This window comes from Rattus norvegicus, chromosome 17 (genome assembly GCF_021556685.1).
Source record: "Rattus norvegicus strain SHRSP/BbbUtx chromosome 17, alternate assembly SHRSP_T2T, whole genome shotgun sequence".
Lineage (NCBI taxonomy): Eukaryota > Metazoa > Chordata > Mammalia > Rodentia > Muridae > Rattus > Rattus norvegicus.
The window spans coordinates 37,810,093-37,829,811 of NC_141550.1; the positions used below are offsets into that span (position 1 = coordinate 37,810,093).

Here is a 19,719-nt window from a genome sequence, read left to right on the forward strand (position 1 = left end):
TTTCTGGTGTGTCTCTACTTGTGTTTTCTTTATTGCCTTTACTTCTAATTTTAGGTCTTGGACTGCTTTATGCAATTCCTTCTGCTTGATTGTGTTTTCCTGTATTTGTTTAATGGATTTTTTTCCTCTCTAATGTATTCTACCTGTTTACCTGTGTTTTCCTGTATTTTTTCAGTGAGTTATTAATATGCTCTTTAAAGAACTCTATTATATTCATGAGACAGGATTTTAAGTCAGTTCCTTTATTTTCAGGTGTTTCGGTGTATTCAGGGCTTGCTATGTTGGGAGAATTGGGTTCTGACAATGCCCATGTATATTGGCTTCATTTGCTTATGGTCTTGTGCTTGTCTCTCATCATCTGGTTATCCCTAGTGTTGGCTGGTCTGGGTGACTTTGTCTGGAGTATGTCTCTTTTGTCCCTGGATTGCAATAGGTCTCCTGTAGGCCTGTGGCCCTGTCTGTAACAAACCTCCTTTGGGACCTTCCAATTGGAAGGTCTTCAGCAGTGCAGAGACACTGCTGATTTGTTGCCCTGGCTGCAGTAGATTTCCTGAGTCGCCTTCAGATTGTTGGGTCTTCAGAGGAAGAGTCAAACTGTTGTCCTGTGTGAAGCTGTTCTTTTAGGGTGCAGGGAGAACAATTGCCTGGGGTTTCTGTTTCCTTGTGTGCAGTCAAACTCCAGGGAGGCTTTCAGTCTTTTGGGTCAGTTGTCCTGCTTTCTCTAGAGCCTCCAAGAGGTCTTCAGGCTGTGGTTTCCATTACCCAGTTGCCTTGTATACAGAGGAACTCCTGCTACACCTTCAAGCTGTGGTGTCCTGGGTGTAGTGGATCATCTTCTGGGATAGCTCTGATTGTGGAGATGAATGCCCTGGGTGCAGCAGACCTCCTAGAATGCCTTGGAATATGGTATCAAATGCTCTCAGTGCAGAAGTTCTTCTGATATGCCTCAGGATATAGTGTCTTCTAAGGAGCCGAATAGCTAAGTCTGTCCCAGCAGAAAAGACCAGGTAGAAGGGGTTATCCAATTTTTAAGCTGGTGCAAGTTGAACATTTTGCTCCAGAATTGCTGATCATTCCCCCATTATGGTTTGAACTTTTATGTGATAGAACTGTCATCCCATATATTTTCCTACATGTAACACTTCACCCACACTAGCACAAGTATACATGATAAAATATTTGGTTCTTCGAGATGAAATCTTGGTATCATTACTTTGGTCTATCATTGTCTCCCTATTTTGGTTGAGTAGTCATTCCTCCATGAGATGAAGTATTCCAGTTCATCCAAGTATTAATTGAAGGGGCCTGCACACATTGGGGCCTTCCCACACCATACCCAAAGACCTATTTTCAAACTGAGGTTCTTTATTGAGCAGGAAAGAAAAATAAAAGTGGATGATTTCTGACCCAAGCAGAAAAACAGCAGCAAATGATATTTCACGTATAATTTTTTTTAAGAGGCGATAGTTATATTACAGTTGACTAATACTATATTAGTTAGGTTTTCTATTGAGGTGAAGAGACATCATGACACAGCAATTCTTGTAGAGGAAAATATTTTATTGGTGCTTTACAGTTTAGTCAGTTATTTTCAGGGACAGAAGCTTGGCAAAATGTAGACATACTGGAGAAGGAGATGAAAGTTCTACATCTTGTTATACAAGCAGCAGGAAAACACTGTGATCTTAGCTTGGACATCTGAGACTTTAAAGCGCCCCATGCCACAATCCAGTCCTCCCCTCAAAAAACACCCTCCACCTACTCTAGCAAGAACACATCTCTTAAGAGTGACACTCCCTATGAGACTATGAGTCCATTGTCATTCAAACTAGCAAAAATAAAGTTTTATTTGGCATGTGATATAAATGAGTCAACAGAGAAGGGCTTTCGATTCCTAAACTTTAACACTTTTATCGCTGACATTGGTAGTTAACCACAAGAATGGGTCTGGCATAATAACATTCAAATGCCATGATGGCCAAGGCCAGGCCTGCTAGTGAACTTCCTTAATGTCATAGAACAATATTTCATATATCTCACGCATGAACAAAGAAATGAAGAAAAATATTCTAATATGTGAATATATGTTTCTAGTGTATACATGTATTACAGAATAGATATAAACATTAAGTGTTTCTTATCATTCTTTATCATTGTTTTCTAACTTCAATTTTGATGTTTCCATTAGGTTGGCTAGCACTGTGTATAAGTCGTACAGCTAGATGGAATAAAGTCCATTCAAAAGTAGAATTTTCATCTTTATTTGCTAGCTTTCAAACTGTTTGAAGCTTCATATCATGTAGGGAAAGGTCATCAACATCTTTACCCAACTGTTAATCACATATGTTTTTATACTGACTAGCTGAACTTGGTATGCAAACTGCTCTAATAGTGCATCAACTTAATGGGACTAATATTTTGATGGGATTTAAAGTCCATTCTACAAGCATTAACTCAACTCATTCTTCATTCTATTCACTTTACCAAAACTCTATTAATGATTATGTCATAGGTCCTAAAGAAACATATTTCAAAGTATTTATATCACATTCTTTTCTTTTCCACTTATCTTTAAAAATATCTATCATCTCTCTATGCGCTTAACTTCACATCACATTTCCTCTTTAAAAGAAATTGCAAAAGACATATCATCGGGCAACCACCTCCTGAACATGGAAGCTGTCCTGGAGAATGGTTGACATACGCTCTGTCACTCTATTAAAGAAAGAGTGATTTTTCCCTTCTCAGCAGCTATCAATGTTATATATATTCTTAGATGTGAATTGCCACTATGCCCATTTCCCTTCCTCTGGGATAATATTCAGTTTGGTTTTATCTTCTATAGGTGCAGTGTAAGGGCAGTCTCTGTGATTACTTGTATTCTTCTTTTCTGTCATGTTTATAATAATCTGACTTCCTTGAGCCATTTACAACTTCTGCTATTGTGGTATTTCTGGACCCTCTTCTGAATTAAACTGGAATCATGATGGGGGGAGTGTGATAGAGACATCCTATTTAGGGCTAATAATTCCAAAATGTCACACATTATGTTCGGTGTTCAATGTATGTTTTCATGCTGACTCCTATCTATTATAAAGCAAAACTTCTGTGATAAGGATTCAGTGAACTACAGAAGTATGAGTATAGTAGTGTGTCATTAGTACTGCTTTTATTACTGTATTGTTTTAGTCGGATATATGTAGTATGTTTTCCCTTTGGACTCATGACAAATCTAATCTGAGGATTTTGGCTTCCTTTGTTTTGGGTGCTATTCATGGACTAGGTCTTAACTCAAATCAAAATGTAAATGGTTCTTCAAACAACATATTTTATGATTTGAAAAAAGGACATTTCTTTGAAATATATAATTTTTATAATTCACTGTATTCATAGTTAGGTGAGATTGATGATTTTATTTTTCTTCTCATGGCACATATAATATCTGCAAGTGCTATAAATATTACATCTAGGGATGAAGCTTTCACTTGTATACTGTCTAGAATGTTACCCAGTCTATGGTATAAACATACGGTATCTTTAGCACTGGGCTCTTACTCACAACCTAATGAGGTTGCGTAGGTCTCTAATGTCCTTGACCCTGTAATGTTTGGATGGGCTATGAGAACCTTTTATTCCATGACTTATAAATATATAAGACATTACTAGCATGATATTCTAATACAATAGTATATTATATCTAATTGGGAGTTTTTTCCTTCCATTTAAATTCACTTTATATATGTATAAATTTGAGGAAGCTCCTACATTGGTAAGTGTACAAATGGCTTTTTAAAAGGCTTTTGTTGCTAATTATGCCTACTTTTACTTCCTTTTCTACCCTGTCATCCTCACATACCTCACCTATTTAATTCTGCTTCCTAACTTCTGCATCATTATTTTATAACAGAGTCCAACATCCATTTATGATAAAAGTCATGGAGAAAGGTGTACATGAATCTTGTCAAAATGATGAAGAAAAATTACAGAACTATCATAGTCAAATTATTCTAAACATAAAGGAACTCAAAGCACTTCCACTAAACTCAGAAGCCAGATGAGAATGCCTCATACCTTTTCAATAAAGTCGTAGCTGCAACAGTAAAAATCTGAAGATCAGAGTGATGCAAATACAACAGGAAAAATATTCTTATTTGCAGATAAGATATTATCTTATATATAAAACACTAAAGATTCTATCAGAAACTTTTAAAAGTGATAGATACATAAAGCAACCAGAAAACTAGGAAAATTACATGGAAAAATCAGCAGCCTTTCTACATACAAATGACAAACGTACAAGAACAAAATTCAGGGCAACAAGGCCTATCAAAATAGCCTCAAAAATTCTCAGAATTAGTTTAATTAAGCAAGTGAAAGATTTTTTAACTGTAGAATTATGACATAAAGGGAAAAATTGAAGAAGATTTAAAAAAATAGAAAGCCAAATCTTCATTGATTAGTACAGTTAATGGTATGAAAATAGCCACCCTATCAAAAAGCAGTCTCCAGATTCAATGAAAGTTCCACCAAAATTCCAAAACAGTTCTTAAAATTGAAATAGGATCAAAAATTTCATAAATAACAGCAAATAAAACACCATAACTTAAACAATACTCAACGATAAAAAGAATTTTGAGAGCCATCATTATTCCTGATTTTTAGCTGTACTGTAGAGCTATTGGAACAAAATTACAAGGATGGTGCAAAAAGCAAACATGTTGAGGAAATGATTACAATTATCCACCCAGATATATGTCTACACATACACAGACACCTAATTTTTTTCACTGAAGTAAGACATACTGAAGAAAATATGTCATCTTCAAAAGTTGCTGTAGGGCAAGCTGAATACCTACCTCCATGTAAAATGAAAACAGAACCATTTATCTCACTCTGCAAAACTCAACACCAAACATGTCCTATCAAACTCAACTCCAAGTACCTCAATATGAGACCCGTGCCCTGAAGCTGATAAAGAAAATCTGAAATATTTTGAAATTATTGTTAGCACAAAGAACATTCTGAAGAGAACCCAGATAATGAAAGCATTAAGAACAGCAAATATTAAATGAGACTATAGGTATTATACAGTTAGAATACTGTAATTCAAGGGTTGAAGAGTAGGTAAAAATATTTAGCAATTATATATCTTACAGAAAGGTAGTATGTAAAAATCATCAAAGCACAAAAACACATGAATAAATAATAATAGATATCTTGCTGATGCACATATCCCACCTCCATGGTGGCCCAGTTTCTCTGCTGCCACACACTCTCCCAAAGTCAAATCGCCACAAGAAAGAACATATAACCCAATAATCTCGGTTCAATTGATATGATAGAGTTGCCCACCTAAACGTACAAAGCCCTGTACATATCCATTCCTTAAGAACATTTTTAACAACCTGTAATTTCACAGAGTAGAATCTTTACATCGGCCTCCATGTTCTCTCAGAGGCAGCTTCTCCACAGTCTCCTTCAGTCTCTTCTGTTTTCCATTCTAGTCTCTTACTCTTCCCTCAAACTCTTCTCCCACCCATCCTTTCTTCTGGTCCAATGGCAGGCCTTGTTCTATCCTGTACCTACCCTCACTTGTATGACATCCTACAGTTATCCTGTGTGAGGTAACCCAGGCCGAGAATCACAAATGGTGTATGTTTTATCTCACCCATGAATACTAGGTTTCATGGTCTAGATAAGTCTCTTTCCTTTAAAATGCTCACAGGGGTTAGGTATCTACTAAAGTATTAGATAATTTGAGTGGATTTTCTGAGGAAGATAATTGATTATTTGTCTTTCTGCTGAAAGTAGCACATGAAGAGAAAAAATATATTCTTATATTGTTTTACTGGTCAGTTTTCCATTGATGTGTCAAAAATTCCCAAGGATATCATATTAGAAAAGACAATTTTTAGTTTTTTTTCAGTTTCAGAGGCTTCAGTCTGTTATCACCTGGTCCTGTTGCACAGGTCCTTTGACAATCCAGTCTAATACTGTGAGCGCATAGAGCCATGAAGACCTCTTTACATCATGATAATCTGAAAGGAAATGAGGAAGAATCGAAAGAAAGAAAGAAAGAAAGAAAGAAAGAAAGAATGAAAGAAAGAAAGAAAGAAAGAAAGAAAGAAAGAAAGAGAGAAACAAACAAACAAACAAAGGAAGGAAGAAAGAAACAAAGGAAGGAAGAAAGGAACAAAGAAAGAAAGATAGACAGACATATAGACAGATAGAGACTAATCTAACAAGCAATAGTATACATTGGCTAGATATATGCAGCAAACATGCAGGTTGGTCTTTATGCAAGTCTCCTAAGTATTGAAGCAGTGATGTACTCTAACTCTGTTGCCTGATAGTGGTTTGTGTCCCTCTCATTGGACAGTCTTGACTGCCATCAAAGAAAGAGGTTGTACCGAGCCCTACAGTGACTTGAGGTAACAGGGTGTGTTGATACCCAGGGGTAACATCATCCTTCTCAGAAATGAAGGATTTATTTTATTTTATAATTTCATTTTGAAAATGTTATTCAGCATGCATTAAAATATAAACCTAGTACTATTAATGGTATGTAAGTGTCCTCAGAAGTGCAGCCATCTAATGGAACATGATATATCTACAAGAAGTTAGAAGTTAAAATAAAAGTAACTTTCCACCTCCCAGAAGCTATCAACTGCCTATATTTTCTCATCTAAGGGTACAATTTTATGCATGACTCTTCTCTCCATATTTGGATTTTGTCTGGTTAGTGACTCTTTGGATTTACTGCCAAAAATGGCCATGAGTTTATACGTGCAACTAACTGTCCTGCTGTAGGGAAAAATACTATTTACTTGTAGTCATTAATAAGCTCTAGATATTTATTTTATTTTCTAATTCACTTCCTCTATGATTCCTGTCCTTGAGGCTGGGAGTAATGTTTGATGCCATGATTTATTCTCTGTACTTTGATCTGTTTTCTGTTTCTGTTAATCATCATTTAGTATACTATTAATAGTATCTGATACGATTAGAAAGATTCAATAATTACTATAAACAAAAATACATCACTAAGAAGTTATCCAACATAATTTTACATAAGCAAGTTAATAGAAGTAGATTCTACCAAAAGGACTCATAAGTGTCTAGCCACAGGACCATTGTCCCTGATTTTTATTCCAGGTACTGGTTCTGCCTTGTAGACAGGGATCATGAAATCCAAAGAAAAAATGATTGATTATTCCCATGTTATTTATGCCATTATTACACAGTTGACATATGTTTACAGGCTAGTCATTATTTTTGCTGTGGCATCAAGGTTAGATATCTATGTAGTTATTTTTCTCCTCTGGTTCTTACCCAGAAATATGTCTATCACATTTATGCATTGTGAAACTAACTAGGAGTATTGAAAGGTCTAAGTCAATAAAAATTTGACCATTCCATGTTTTAGGTCTCAAGTATATTATGGATAAATAAGATTAAAATGGTCATCATAAAAAAGCAATCTTCCAACTAAATAAAATCCACACCATAATCACAATACTATACTTCATAGAAATTGAAAAGGTGATATTAAACTTCATATACAAACAAGGTATATATGGTTCATATACAAACTTCATATATAACGACATGAGGTGGTTTTAAAGTCAGCATGACTTCATGGAATGAATTAGATAGTGTTACTTCTATTTCTGTTTTGTGAAATAATTTGAAGAGTGTGGATTGGCATTAGATCTCCTTGGAAGATCTGATAGAATTTTGCACTAAAGCAATCTATCTGGTCCTGAGCTTTTTTTGGTTTGGAGGTATTAATGACTGGTTCTATTTCGTTGGGGTTATGGGCCTATTCAAATGGTTTATCTGATCTTGATTTAACTTTGGTTCCTGGTATCTGTTGAGAAAATAGTCCATTTCATCCAGATTTTCTAGTTTTCTTGAGTATAGGCTTTTATAGTAGGATCTGATGTCTTTTTTAACTTCCTCAGTTTCTGTTGTTATGTCACCCTTTTCATTTCTGATTTTGTTAATTTGGATACTGTTTCTGTGCCCTCTGCTTAGTGTGGCTAAGGGTTTATCTATCTTAGTGATTTTCTCAAATAACTAGATCTTAGTTTTGTTAATTTATTGTATAATACTTTGTGTTTCTACTTGGTTGATTTCAGGTCTAAGTTTGATTACTTCCTGCCATCTACTCCTCTTGGGTGTATTTGCTTCTTTTTGTTCTAAACCGCTCAGATGTGCTGTTAAGCTCCTACTGTGTGCTCTCTCCAATTTCTTTTTGGAGGCACTGACAGCAATGAGCTGTCCAATTAGCACTGCTTTTATTATGGCCCATATATTTGGGTATATTTTGCCTTCATTTTCATTAAATTCTAAAATGTCTTTAATTTCTTTCTTTATTTCTTCCCTGATCAAATTATCATTGAGTAGAGAGTTGTTCAGCTTCCATGTATATGTGAGTTTTCTATTGTTTTTGTTGTTACTGAAGAGCACCCTTAGTCCATGTTGATCTGAATTTTATTAACATCAAATACATATACATAGAAATATTGACGTTTTTGATCTTTTAAAAAGGTAGGTGAAAAGCAGGATGTAGGGAGCCTAGGCTATATCAGGCAGTAGAAAGCTAAAGCTAGACCTTGAGACCTATAGAGAGAAAAAAAGGAAAATACAAATATATAATATATATATATATATATATATATATATATATCAGCTTATGTAGGTCAGAACAGGAGAAAGGAAAAGAACTGTCTCAATGGTTAATATTTGTTTTAAATGCTTTGAATTGTTTTCATTATCAAAATAAGTGTGGTTTTGACTTTGGTAGTCATGGTAAAGTTGCTCTGTGAAAGAGGTCAAGCTATACCCTGGTTGCTGCCGCTGCAGAGAGCCCATGGGGAGCACCCTACGAGCGAACTTGAGCCTCGGGACCACAGGTAAGACCAACTTTTCTGCTGCAAGAAAGCTGCCTGGTGAGCTTGGGACACACGGAAGCAGAATTTCTCTAGGACCGGGCACGTTCTGTGTTTACCGGAAGTCCCGCACCCGCGGATCCCGGCCCGCAGCAGCTCTCTGCTCCCAGACCCGGTGAGAGAGAGACCCAACCGCCTGGTCAGGTGGGCACTCCTGAGGCTGCAGAGCGAAAGAGACCACCAACACTGCTCACCCCTGCCCACATCCCTGGCCCAAGAGGAAACTGTATAAGGCCTCTGGGCTCCCGTGGGGGAGGGCCCAGGAGCAGCAGGACCCCTGCCAGAGACACCGCCGGACCCTGAAGGAAACAGAACCACCTTTACAGTGCTTTTTTTACAACCACGCTAGAGTAATGTATGTATCATATAATCATTTGAAATATCTACTATCTTTTTAGATGACACCCTTGCAATTAACCATTTTGACTACTTCTTTAAAATATTATGGGTTGGGTATTTAGCTCAGCGGTAGAGCGCTTGCCTAGCGAGCGCAAGGCCCTGGGTTCGGTCCCCAGCTCCGAAAAAAAGAAAAAAGAAAAAGAAAAAAATATTATATACGTGAATATATGAAAATCAGAATGGAATTAAACCTTATAGGATTAAGGAAGAGTTAGATATCTACCTTTTCCTGTCAGTATTTCCTCATGTTTTCAGTTTTCCAGTTCTCAAGCATTAGCATCTTGAAACTCTGCTTTCACAGTCTCATCTCCATCAGTAACCAAACATTATTAGAATTATTTTGATTAGGGGACATCATCTATTATACCGGTCTTAATATAGCATTTGTTTCTTTAGGTAACCATCACAAGTTTGGGGGAAATCTCATAAAAAAAAATTCCTTGCTTCTCAAACGATACTGTTAGTGTTCATGATGTGACTTATTCTACTATGAGATCAATATTTTTCTACCATTTGTTTGTCTGCTTTAAACATGACTACTGTTATTCTTTCTAGGTCAGGACAATTCCCTCAAATATGATCAATTAAGATGAATACCTTAGAAATACTAGAATACAGTCACTCTTGTGTGAAAATTAGTAACTGCTAATTTTTCTCAAATATTGTTTCTGCCTCTCTTTGATGACCCTATATATCATTCATTGTTCTTCTTAATAATAGGTGAAAACTTTCAGACTTCTATTATAATGTCACCATTAAGAGACACATCATATAAGAAATACTCAAGTTAATAAAAAAAAAAAAAAAAGAGAGACACATCATCATGCCCTCTGACATTTTACACTCTTTATAAATGTGTGAAAGGCTTGTTTATTTCATTTTATTTTTTAGATTTTTGACTTTATAGAAATGATCAAAAAGATTGGTCGCCCACGTCCTCCTTTCTTTCTTTCTTTCTTTCTTTATTCCTTCCTTTCTTTCTTTCTTTCTTTTTTCTTTCTTTCTCTCTTTCTGTCTGTCTGTCTGTCTGTCTGTCTGTCTGCCTGCCTTCCTTCCCTCCCTCCCTTCCTCCTTCTTCTTTCATTTCTTCCTTCCTTCCTTCTTTCCTTCCTTCCTTCCTCCTCCCTCCGTCCCTCCCTCTCTCTCTGTCTTTCTTTCTTTGTTCTTTCTTTCTTTCTTTCTTTTCTTCCTTTATTTCTTTGAGTCAGGGTTTCTCTCTGTAGCCTTGGCTGTCCTACAACTCATTCTGTAAACCAAGCTGGCCGTGAACTCCTAAGATCTGCCAGCCTCTGCCTCCCAAGTGCTGGAATTAAAGGCATGTACTACTACCTCCCAGTTGTTGCACATGTTTTAGTAAGAGAATAAAATAATTGAATCAATTCTTTAAGTGATGGGTACTAAATAGCCTGATTTGAGACTATAAATTTGGCACAACTGCATTTTACTGGATTCTTGATTATTTTTCTTCCTTTTTACTTATATGCACAATTAAAGATTACTTACAACGACGCACAACTGTTTTGTTTCCAAAAGATAAAGTCACTGCTCATATTAGCAATAATAAATATAAAATTGATGCACAACTGATTTTATTTGCTTCCTCTGAACAAATTAATAGGAAAATCAAAAGTAACGCTACTCTTTAAATCTGCTTTCTGGGGTTCTTTTTCAAGTCCAAACAAACTGAAAATTCTCTCTCTCTCTCTCTCTCTCTCTCTCTCTCTCTCTCTCTCTCTCTGTCTCTCTCTGTGTGTGTGTGTGCATGCGTGTATGTGTGTATATATGTGCTCTATGTGTACATGTTCTTCTATGTATGTGTTCTCCATACATACAAGAGGCCAGAGGTTAATGTTAGATGCCCACTTTAATCATTCTCCATCCTATTCTTTTTGAGACAGGTTTTTTTACTAAATCCATAAATAGTGATAAAATTATCACTGATGGTCAGAAAACCTCAGAGAACCTACTGTCTCTGCCTACCCGTCATTAGGATTATAGTCATGTCTGCTGTGGTAGACTTTACATAAATGCAAGATATCTAAAGTCAGGTCTTCATGCCTATGGCAAACATTTTACTGACTGAGCCATCACCTTAGCTCTTCATGCTTATGTTTTATTTTTTGAGTATTCAAACTGTCTTAGATTTTGAGCTACAAAAGAAAGTTATTCTGCTTAATTCTCAAGCTATAAATACTTAGAATCAAAAGAACTTCAATATGAATGAAAGTTATAAGAGAGAAAAGGGTTGGAAAAGTTGAACATGAAAAAATGTTTCTTAATACTCAAGAAAATTGGATATAGGGAAGTCTCTTAACAAAAAAATTGTTCTGGAAGCATGCAGATCAAATTACCAATGTTCCTCAGGACCAAAATGCATAGCTGGTACACGTAGCTGAGACCTGATAGAGAACTGAGACAGGCAAGGCCTTGAGCGCAGTAACCAACTAGTCTAGGCAAATCAGTGAGTTCTCTGTCATATGTCAAGGAAGAAAAAGATATATAGAGTTGAATGTGAATGGGGAAGAGATATGACAGCAAACGACAGCTCTAAATGAATAGGTAGACATGTCCATATGCATGATGAAAACACATAACACACACACACACACACACACACACACACACACACACACACACACACACACAAAGAGAGCCAGAGACAGAGACAGAGAAGGAGGCAGAGAATGCCAATCCAAGCACTAAGGAAATCATTATCTCACACATTTACACAATGTTGTATCAAGAATTTAATCTCTTATACTTTTAATTAAAATTCTTAATTTTATTGCATATTTGGCTTGTGTTTCAGGTACTAATTATTTTAATTTATCCATCTCTATTGATATATTGCCTATAAGTACCTGAACTATCCATTCAAACTGAGAAAAAGGTGACCACTCTCTCATCACACTGTTTTCTGAACTTAAAAGGCAATAACTTTAGTTCTTTACATAGTTTTCTTAGAAAAACTCAACTAGCTGAGCTCTGCTCAACAAAGTATTCCCTGTAAGCAGAATAAATAGATCATTTTATTTTAATGCTTGGTGTTACATACAATGGAATGGTATAGAATTATCACTGCATCACACTCTGATGTTTGTCAACAGAGGAACTCTGGTTTCAAAAGAAGGGACAAGTGCTTTACATTTCACTGGTTAATGTCTGTGATTAAATTGTACTTCTGGTCAGTTCTCAATGTACAAAAACAGGGAGAAAAATAAAACCTTGATAGACACACCAGATGGGTGCCCACAGTGATGCTCTCATGTTCCCAGTTCCCTGCTGGAGTTAACCTAATGACTGTGAAAATCATGTTATTTCATAGAGGGTATGTTTTGAGCTACTTTTTTTAGGAATACGCACTTAGAGTGAGAGGTCTATAAACAGAAAATGAAAAGGATGTAACAAAAGGCCGAGTTATGGCAGAGAGAACAGAATCTATAAAGAACTTGCATCCTACCAAATACACTATGCCTTGATGTTTTCTCACATTAGGGCTTGAGGACACTAGGGTGCCCAGAATAGAAGCACCCCCTTTTCCTTGCAAGCTAGTCACTAAAACTCTTTAAGTGTCAAATTTAATGTATCACTTTTTTTTAACTCATCCTTGTTTTCTAGAATTTCACGGGCATCAATAAGCAGAAAGGAGATAGTGCAGAAACATGAATAATATAGGCTTTGGCCTTCACTATTATGCAACCTTAAAATCTGGAGGATGCAGAGAGAGTGTCAAAGAAATGTTTTCAGAACCACATAAATTGAAACATGTATTCTTTGAAGATGTTCTTAAGGATGATCAAGGTGGCAGATGGACTGGAGAAATACATATATGGTGCATACTTCTTCTACACTATATTTTGGAATGTTTAAATTAATTGTACTTATGGATAGTTCAATTCTATTGAACTTGTTTGTTATTAGACTAAAAACATGCTCACAAAATAAGCTACTTCAGATATATCTATCTCTTTGATACAATACAGCTGATGAATAGCAACATTCTCAGGCTTTGGGTTCATTAAATTGTCTACCTTCATTCACTGTGACCTAACATAATTATATGTGATTTTCAAACTTCAGAATGTTACATGCATATTACCAAAGTGTGGATCCATATGATACTAAAGGGAAAGAAGAGACTTTCTTCAATTTTCACACTGAGTCTGGTATTTCTAAATAATTACATTTTATTTTATGAAAAGAATTCCATTACAGCTCTGAATACACCGAGAGGCGAAAAAGCATTACAAAAGTCTGGTTCAACATTGGGTGCAAGACTTCAAAAGGTGGACACTCCACACTCATTCTTAAAGACAACTCGGCACCTCAAGACTTTGAGATAAGTGTCAATCTTATGGATGTCCCTTTTAAAGCAGCGGCACAGGTTATAAATGGCAAAAAGATGAGTGTCTTCATCAGATGACTGCAAGTCTTTGAGTCCAGACCAGGCAGGGAAGTCAAAATTTTCAAAATTTTCTTCAACTTTAGCCTGAGTCTAAACATCAAGTGGAAAGGTATTATTGACATTATCCTGTTCTCGTTCTCTCTCTCTCTCTCTCTCTCTCTCTCTCTCTCTCTCTCTCTCTCTCTCAATGATGAATTCTATAGAGCTTAGTAGGTGTCCAGAAATATAATATGACTCTCATAACATAGAATCCAACACTGTCAGAAGCTAATAGCTAAAATAATTTCTACAATAGACAGTCATATATACATATATATATATATATATATATATATATACATATATATTATAAAATGTAGTGAGAAGGCTACACCAATCCTTTCCCTTTGAGTAGTTTTATATGCACTCAGTATTTCCCTTGATGTGTTCTTTATACCATATTTACTCAGGTAGAGCGTCCTGATGCTTTTCTTCTTTTCAGATATATCCATATTTTGTGTACTTTATTGAATCTTTCTACAAGGTACAATCAATACAGGAAATGATTGTCATACGATCTTCTGAGTGCCCAAACTATCCAGGAAAATTACAGTCCAAATTACTCTGAGGCACAACAATTTTCTATGGTAACCAATGTTCTGTGAACTTCTTAGTAATTATCCTTTGATGTGAGTATTTCGAAATTCTTTTGCATTACTCAATTTACCAATTGCATATATAGCATGAACAAAGGCATTCAAAACAACAGCTTACCCTGTTGTATAAGGTCTGAAGTCCCTCCAGAATTATAAGATTTTTGTCCTTCATATCAACAGCTTTTTTCCCCATACTAACAGAAGCTCCCGGAAGAGCAGTCACTGCAGACACCAAGTGTTTCAGAGGTTCTTTCCAGGAAACTGAAACATTGATGATTGAGTTCAGGAAGTCTTCAGTCTAAGAAAATATTATTGGACACCACATTAAGCTAAGTGACATAGAGCTGAATAGTTAGCTGCCTATGGTTTCTTCACAAAAGAAGCAAACCGCAGTATATTTTTATTAATAATATATGTTAAAGGTTTCATATTATACAAATATTTTCATTCTAAATAAATGTTGTATAAAGGTATATTTTCAGCTTTGGAATTCCACTTTGCTAAATAAACCTAAGTAGGTCTTAATATTTCTTTCAAAATGATGATATTGGAGTTTCTATGCATTTTACCATGTGGCCTAGTTAAATCTATTCTCTTTGATTTCTTGCTTATCTGTGAGTAAAACAGTTCTATAGGGCTTGATAGGTGTCTAAAAACATGACTCTCATAATTTTCTCATAACTTTTCAGTTTACGATGTCAACACCGACAGAAACTAATGGCTCAAATAATTTCTACACTAGTTACACAAATTGATTTCTCATATTCTTGTAACTTTTATGTAGAATATTAAAATATGTTCACTGAAATTAATTGTTTTCCAAATTTTATTTTTCAGGTATCTGCGTGATTCACATCCATTGGTTCTAGGGAAGTTTTTTATGTATTGACATGTGCAGTAGAAAAACTATTACAGAACATTACTTTAATTCAAGGCATCAGTAGAAATCAGAATGAAATTTTGACTAATAATTGTTAGTGCAGTTCCAGGGTAATTCAAAATAAAATGTTTTTATTTGCTATGAGGAATCCTAGAGATTATGAAAACAAAGACCATAGAGAAGTGCAATCAGAATTTCAAAAAATGTTTATGTTTAGGAATGAAACAAACAGGCCAGTACTGGTCAACATGATGCTAGGAAAATTAGACAATAATGATGAAGAATGTATGCATGACCTGAAAGAAATTTAGGATAAATTCTTTCTTGACATGCAAATGAAAAAATTTTATAGTGTCCTCAAAACAATAAGCTATTGTTTATCATCATTGAATATTTCCATGCCAACAGAATGCTATGTGTATTGTCTAGAAAATTCAGTTTGTACCAATGTTTTCTTCCATTTCTATTTCTATTTTTCTTTATGTAGTAAATTATTTCACAGAGTATATTATATATGTATTATATATGTATTACTATACTTGTATTAGTAATACACATATGACTAGAGAATAGATTATGTGTAGGAAGCAAATTTGCATATTAGTTCTATGTAAACCAAACTCTGATGTTTATGACAGGTAGTCAAAGGGAAGAGATCCTAGCCCATATACAGTAGATGTTCAGAGTTATCAAGATCCCATCAAAATGGAAGTCATCCTGAGATCGTGTATAGAGGAGTCTCTTAGAAAGCTGATTTTCAGTTAAGAAATATATGAAGACAGACCAGTCAGGGAAGACTATACAAATAATAAATGAACAGAAGTAGTCCCACAGACTTTAGAAACTTAGTAAGAAAGTATTTCTGCTGCTGGAAGGCAGAAGATTTTTTGGTGTCATACCCACATATACAACTTGGTTTGTATTTGCTCTTTTATGTATCTAAATATATTTAAGAATGAGTGTCCAGTTGAGAGAAGGGCTTCCAAGGGGACAAAGAGACAGTTTGCTGGACAGTTAGAACTAGGGAAAATGTGAATTGGCAGTGATTTGACTTAGTGCTAAAGTTATCAACTATATGATGCCATTATTTTCTGACACTTTCATCTATTAATGCTGAGATTATCACATTTCTCATGGCCTTAGTAATCATATATAGCAAAACTAGCAAAACTAGCACATATGGAACATTATTTGTTTGGCAAAACAAAACAAGGAAGAAACCTACTTTCATTTCATGGACTTCCTCTAGATTCTCTGGAGTATGGATGGAAGCAGTGTGACACAGGGGAAGTATCCTGTCTTTCATCCAACTTCTCTTGGCAAAATTTATATCCTGAAAGAAATTAAACGTTTTGATTCATTTGAGGTTTCACAATTTAATGGGAACATACATGATCATAAGTTCATTTGATAAACAACATATTTTTAATATATTAGAACTATGCATTACTTGACACAATGGATTGCTGGAAACATAATCTGCCTACCTTTCCTTTCTCATACATATGAAAACTAAGCTACTGTCCTCCCAATCTCTTCCCCCTTAATGTTCTTTTACATTGTCCTTTCTAATGTTATGATTTGTAAAGAAAGAAACAAAGTATCTCCAAACTCCTAATTACTACATCTTTAAGTATCAGATTTCCTTGGACTTTGGCTAAATGTTATAAAATTAATATTATTTTCCAGTTCCCTAAATATCTCATTTTTATCATAGAAAGATGATGTGCTTTTCAAAGCAGGGATTGTGCCTCTATAACTTTGATATTAAATATTACCAGTGGTGTTCACACAATGTTTGTGATAAATATGCAATTCATTATTGTTGATACAGTCAACAAATTAACCATTAAATTCCAGGCATATTTTAAGGAAATATACAGCTGTGATTAAACTAAGAATTCACAAAAATATATTGATATCAATATAAAATATTTATATTAATAATATGAAAAATGTACTTGTATAAGGTATTAATTAGGAAAATACAAAATTACTTAATTTTAAGTTTCAGACAATTTACAAAAATTAAAGAGTTCTTAGAAATGTTATACTGCTGAAAAATTAGAAGAGAAGATTAAAGAGGTTTAAAAAACACTAGTGAAGGAAACTAAAAATGGGAATATCCTATGAATGTAAGGATGTATATATAGTACATATACTCAGTTTTCAATGGAAATGTGTCTATTGTTTCCTCACTGTAAAGATTCTGAACCAATGATTTATATCCCCAAGGAAGAGGTAATGTATTTTTGGTCTAAATTAGCTCTTCAGTTGCACTAAGGCTCTTTCCTGAAAATGAAAAACCATAATTCTTAGAATCTGTGAATTTTAAAAGAGAGTTATTGTATTTTATCTTTGTTTTTCACTATTTGCATGGTTTCCCTTTTCTTTATTCTTTTTATTTAAGTACCTCATGGTTTTGATTTTTTTTAATTTATTCTTTCGACATAAGTAACTTCAATGCAATTCTCCTTCACTAACTATCTCCAGATCAATATGTAAGGAATGAACATAAAGACAGAACCCAAGAAGAGATTACCAGGAAATCAAAGTTTCTGTGACAAAGATCAAAACAAGCTGTTATTTTTAAAGTTATTATAGAAAACTTTACAATATCATTTAATGCTTTGTAATATTTTTTTGAGAATTGAATGAAACTTCACATTCTGCCCATTCTACTTTTGGTATGTGATTCTTTCTATTACCTATAATGGTGAAAAGTTTGTAATTGTGTACATGATACATTCCAATTTTATTAGTGTTTGGCTATTTGAAAGACCTTTAAGATAAGAATCCAGAAGCAAGGGCATTACTTACAAATTCACGGTATACATCTGCAGCCATGATAAATGTATTATGAGACTGTTCAACCAAACGATGATATAGGTCATCAGTGGACACAATGGCAGTCGGTTTGGAGGCCACGTTTTCCCAAAGGAGCAAGCTTGACACCAGCAGCAACAGTTGCATACCTGCTGTCAGAGAAACAAACTGAAATGATCTATGCATATGAAGTTACAACAATAAAAAAAAATGTTGTCTTTTCTGAGGGCTATCGGCCATGTGGTTTGATTTGCTATTGTTTAATAGGTTATTTATTTTCATAACTTGGAAAATACAAAAATTAATGACATTTCTCCATTACAGAACTGGAAATGGAGGAGACCTCTCAGAGTTTGAATTTGCTCAAACATAATTTTTCAAGTAGTTTTAAGCACATAGAATTTTGACTAATCATTGAAATAGAAATCTCAAGTCATTATGTGAACATAGTTGATGTTCTTGAGATTTATGTTTGTTTTCCATTTTATTAAATACATTATTATTGCAATTAATTCACTTTCCTTATATATAAAATTACTTAAGACTTTGGGAATTTGATAGTTAATGGTTAATTCAGATTGATTCAGATAGAGAAAATATTTTATTTGGTACACAAGTGGATAATAACTTCCTGTTTCTGAAATTGAAGTAATTGGAGTATTTAGTCTTTTAGGTCATTTAATATTGTAATTATCAATAAGCCCTATTACTTTCAATAATGCAAATTAAGTTATAAATTTTGTTGTTCTGGAAGCGTGCTTCATAGTGGAAGGTGTCAATTGCTGGTGCTCCACAGGTACCAGGAACATTATCCCCTTTTGTTCTCCTGTTAATGAAGACAATGTATAATAACTGAGAATTTTCTTGCATCTACAACACAAGGAGAAATCCCACTTGAAAGTCACTGCTCTCACAAGTAATTGAGCAAGTAGAATATAGAAAGTCCTTTCATCTCTCTGTTACCTCTTCTATGGAAGAGGATCAAATATCAGTTCTCCAAAGATGCAGAGTAGATGTAAACACATGGAGCTTTGATTAAACATGAGCTCAAGAACACAAGTCATTATTTGTACATATTTGAAGTTCAAGACTATTTTACTAAACTCAAATCTCCTCCCTTAACCAGAAACATGGTAAAATGTTTCTTTCAAAGACGAGGCAATAGTTACTGATATCAACAGGTCAAAACTGAAATATTTTGGAGGCACTTTGACAAGCACATCACATTCAAAAGTAAATATACACTCCAACACATCATGAACATGTATGCACTATTAATGTTTACTAAGAGGTACATGGATGAATGTCAACTTACCAGAGCCCGAAAGAGTCAAAGTCAGCTGCATTTCTGAGCAGATCCAGGACAGTGTAGGCTCCCAGCCAGGAAATCTGCTTCACCTAAGCGATGTCTTCATTCAACTTTCTGCCTCCTATATATACTACCAGACCGTACCCAAGCATAATCAGAGCTTGGGGCCAGACTGAATCAATGTCTATTGATCAGCAACATACTTCCCTCAGGGATATTAACATCGTCTTTACATTTAGCACAGTTTTACCTCAATATGTGTCACACTGCATTTCCCCCATATGATCTGGAGAGTTCAAACCATTCTCCAA

At 34.9% G+C, this 19,719-nt stretch overlaps 1 protein-coding gene across 2 annotated transcripts; it reads right to left on the reverse strand.

The window, feature by feature from the left end:
• Positions 1-13,458: 13,458 nt before the first annotated feature.
• Positions 13,459-19,508, reverse strand: Prl3d1 (prolactin family 3, subfamily D member 1). Of its 2 annotated transcripts, NM_001083940.3 has the most exon segments (5): positions 13,459-13,848; positions 14,512-14,691; positions 16,499-16,606; positions 18,094-18,248; positions 19,415-19,508. In NM_001083940.3, coding segments are annotated over 5 exon segments (690 nt in total). In that variant the 5' UTR covers positions 19,446-19,508; the 3' UTR covers positions 13,459-13,632.
• Between the last annotated feature and the right edge of the window lie 211 nt (positions 19,509-19,719).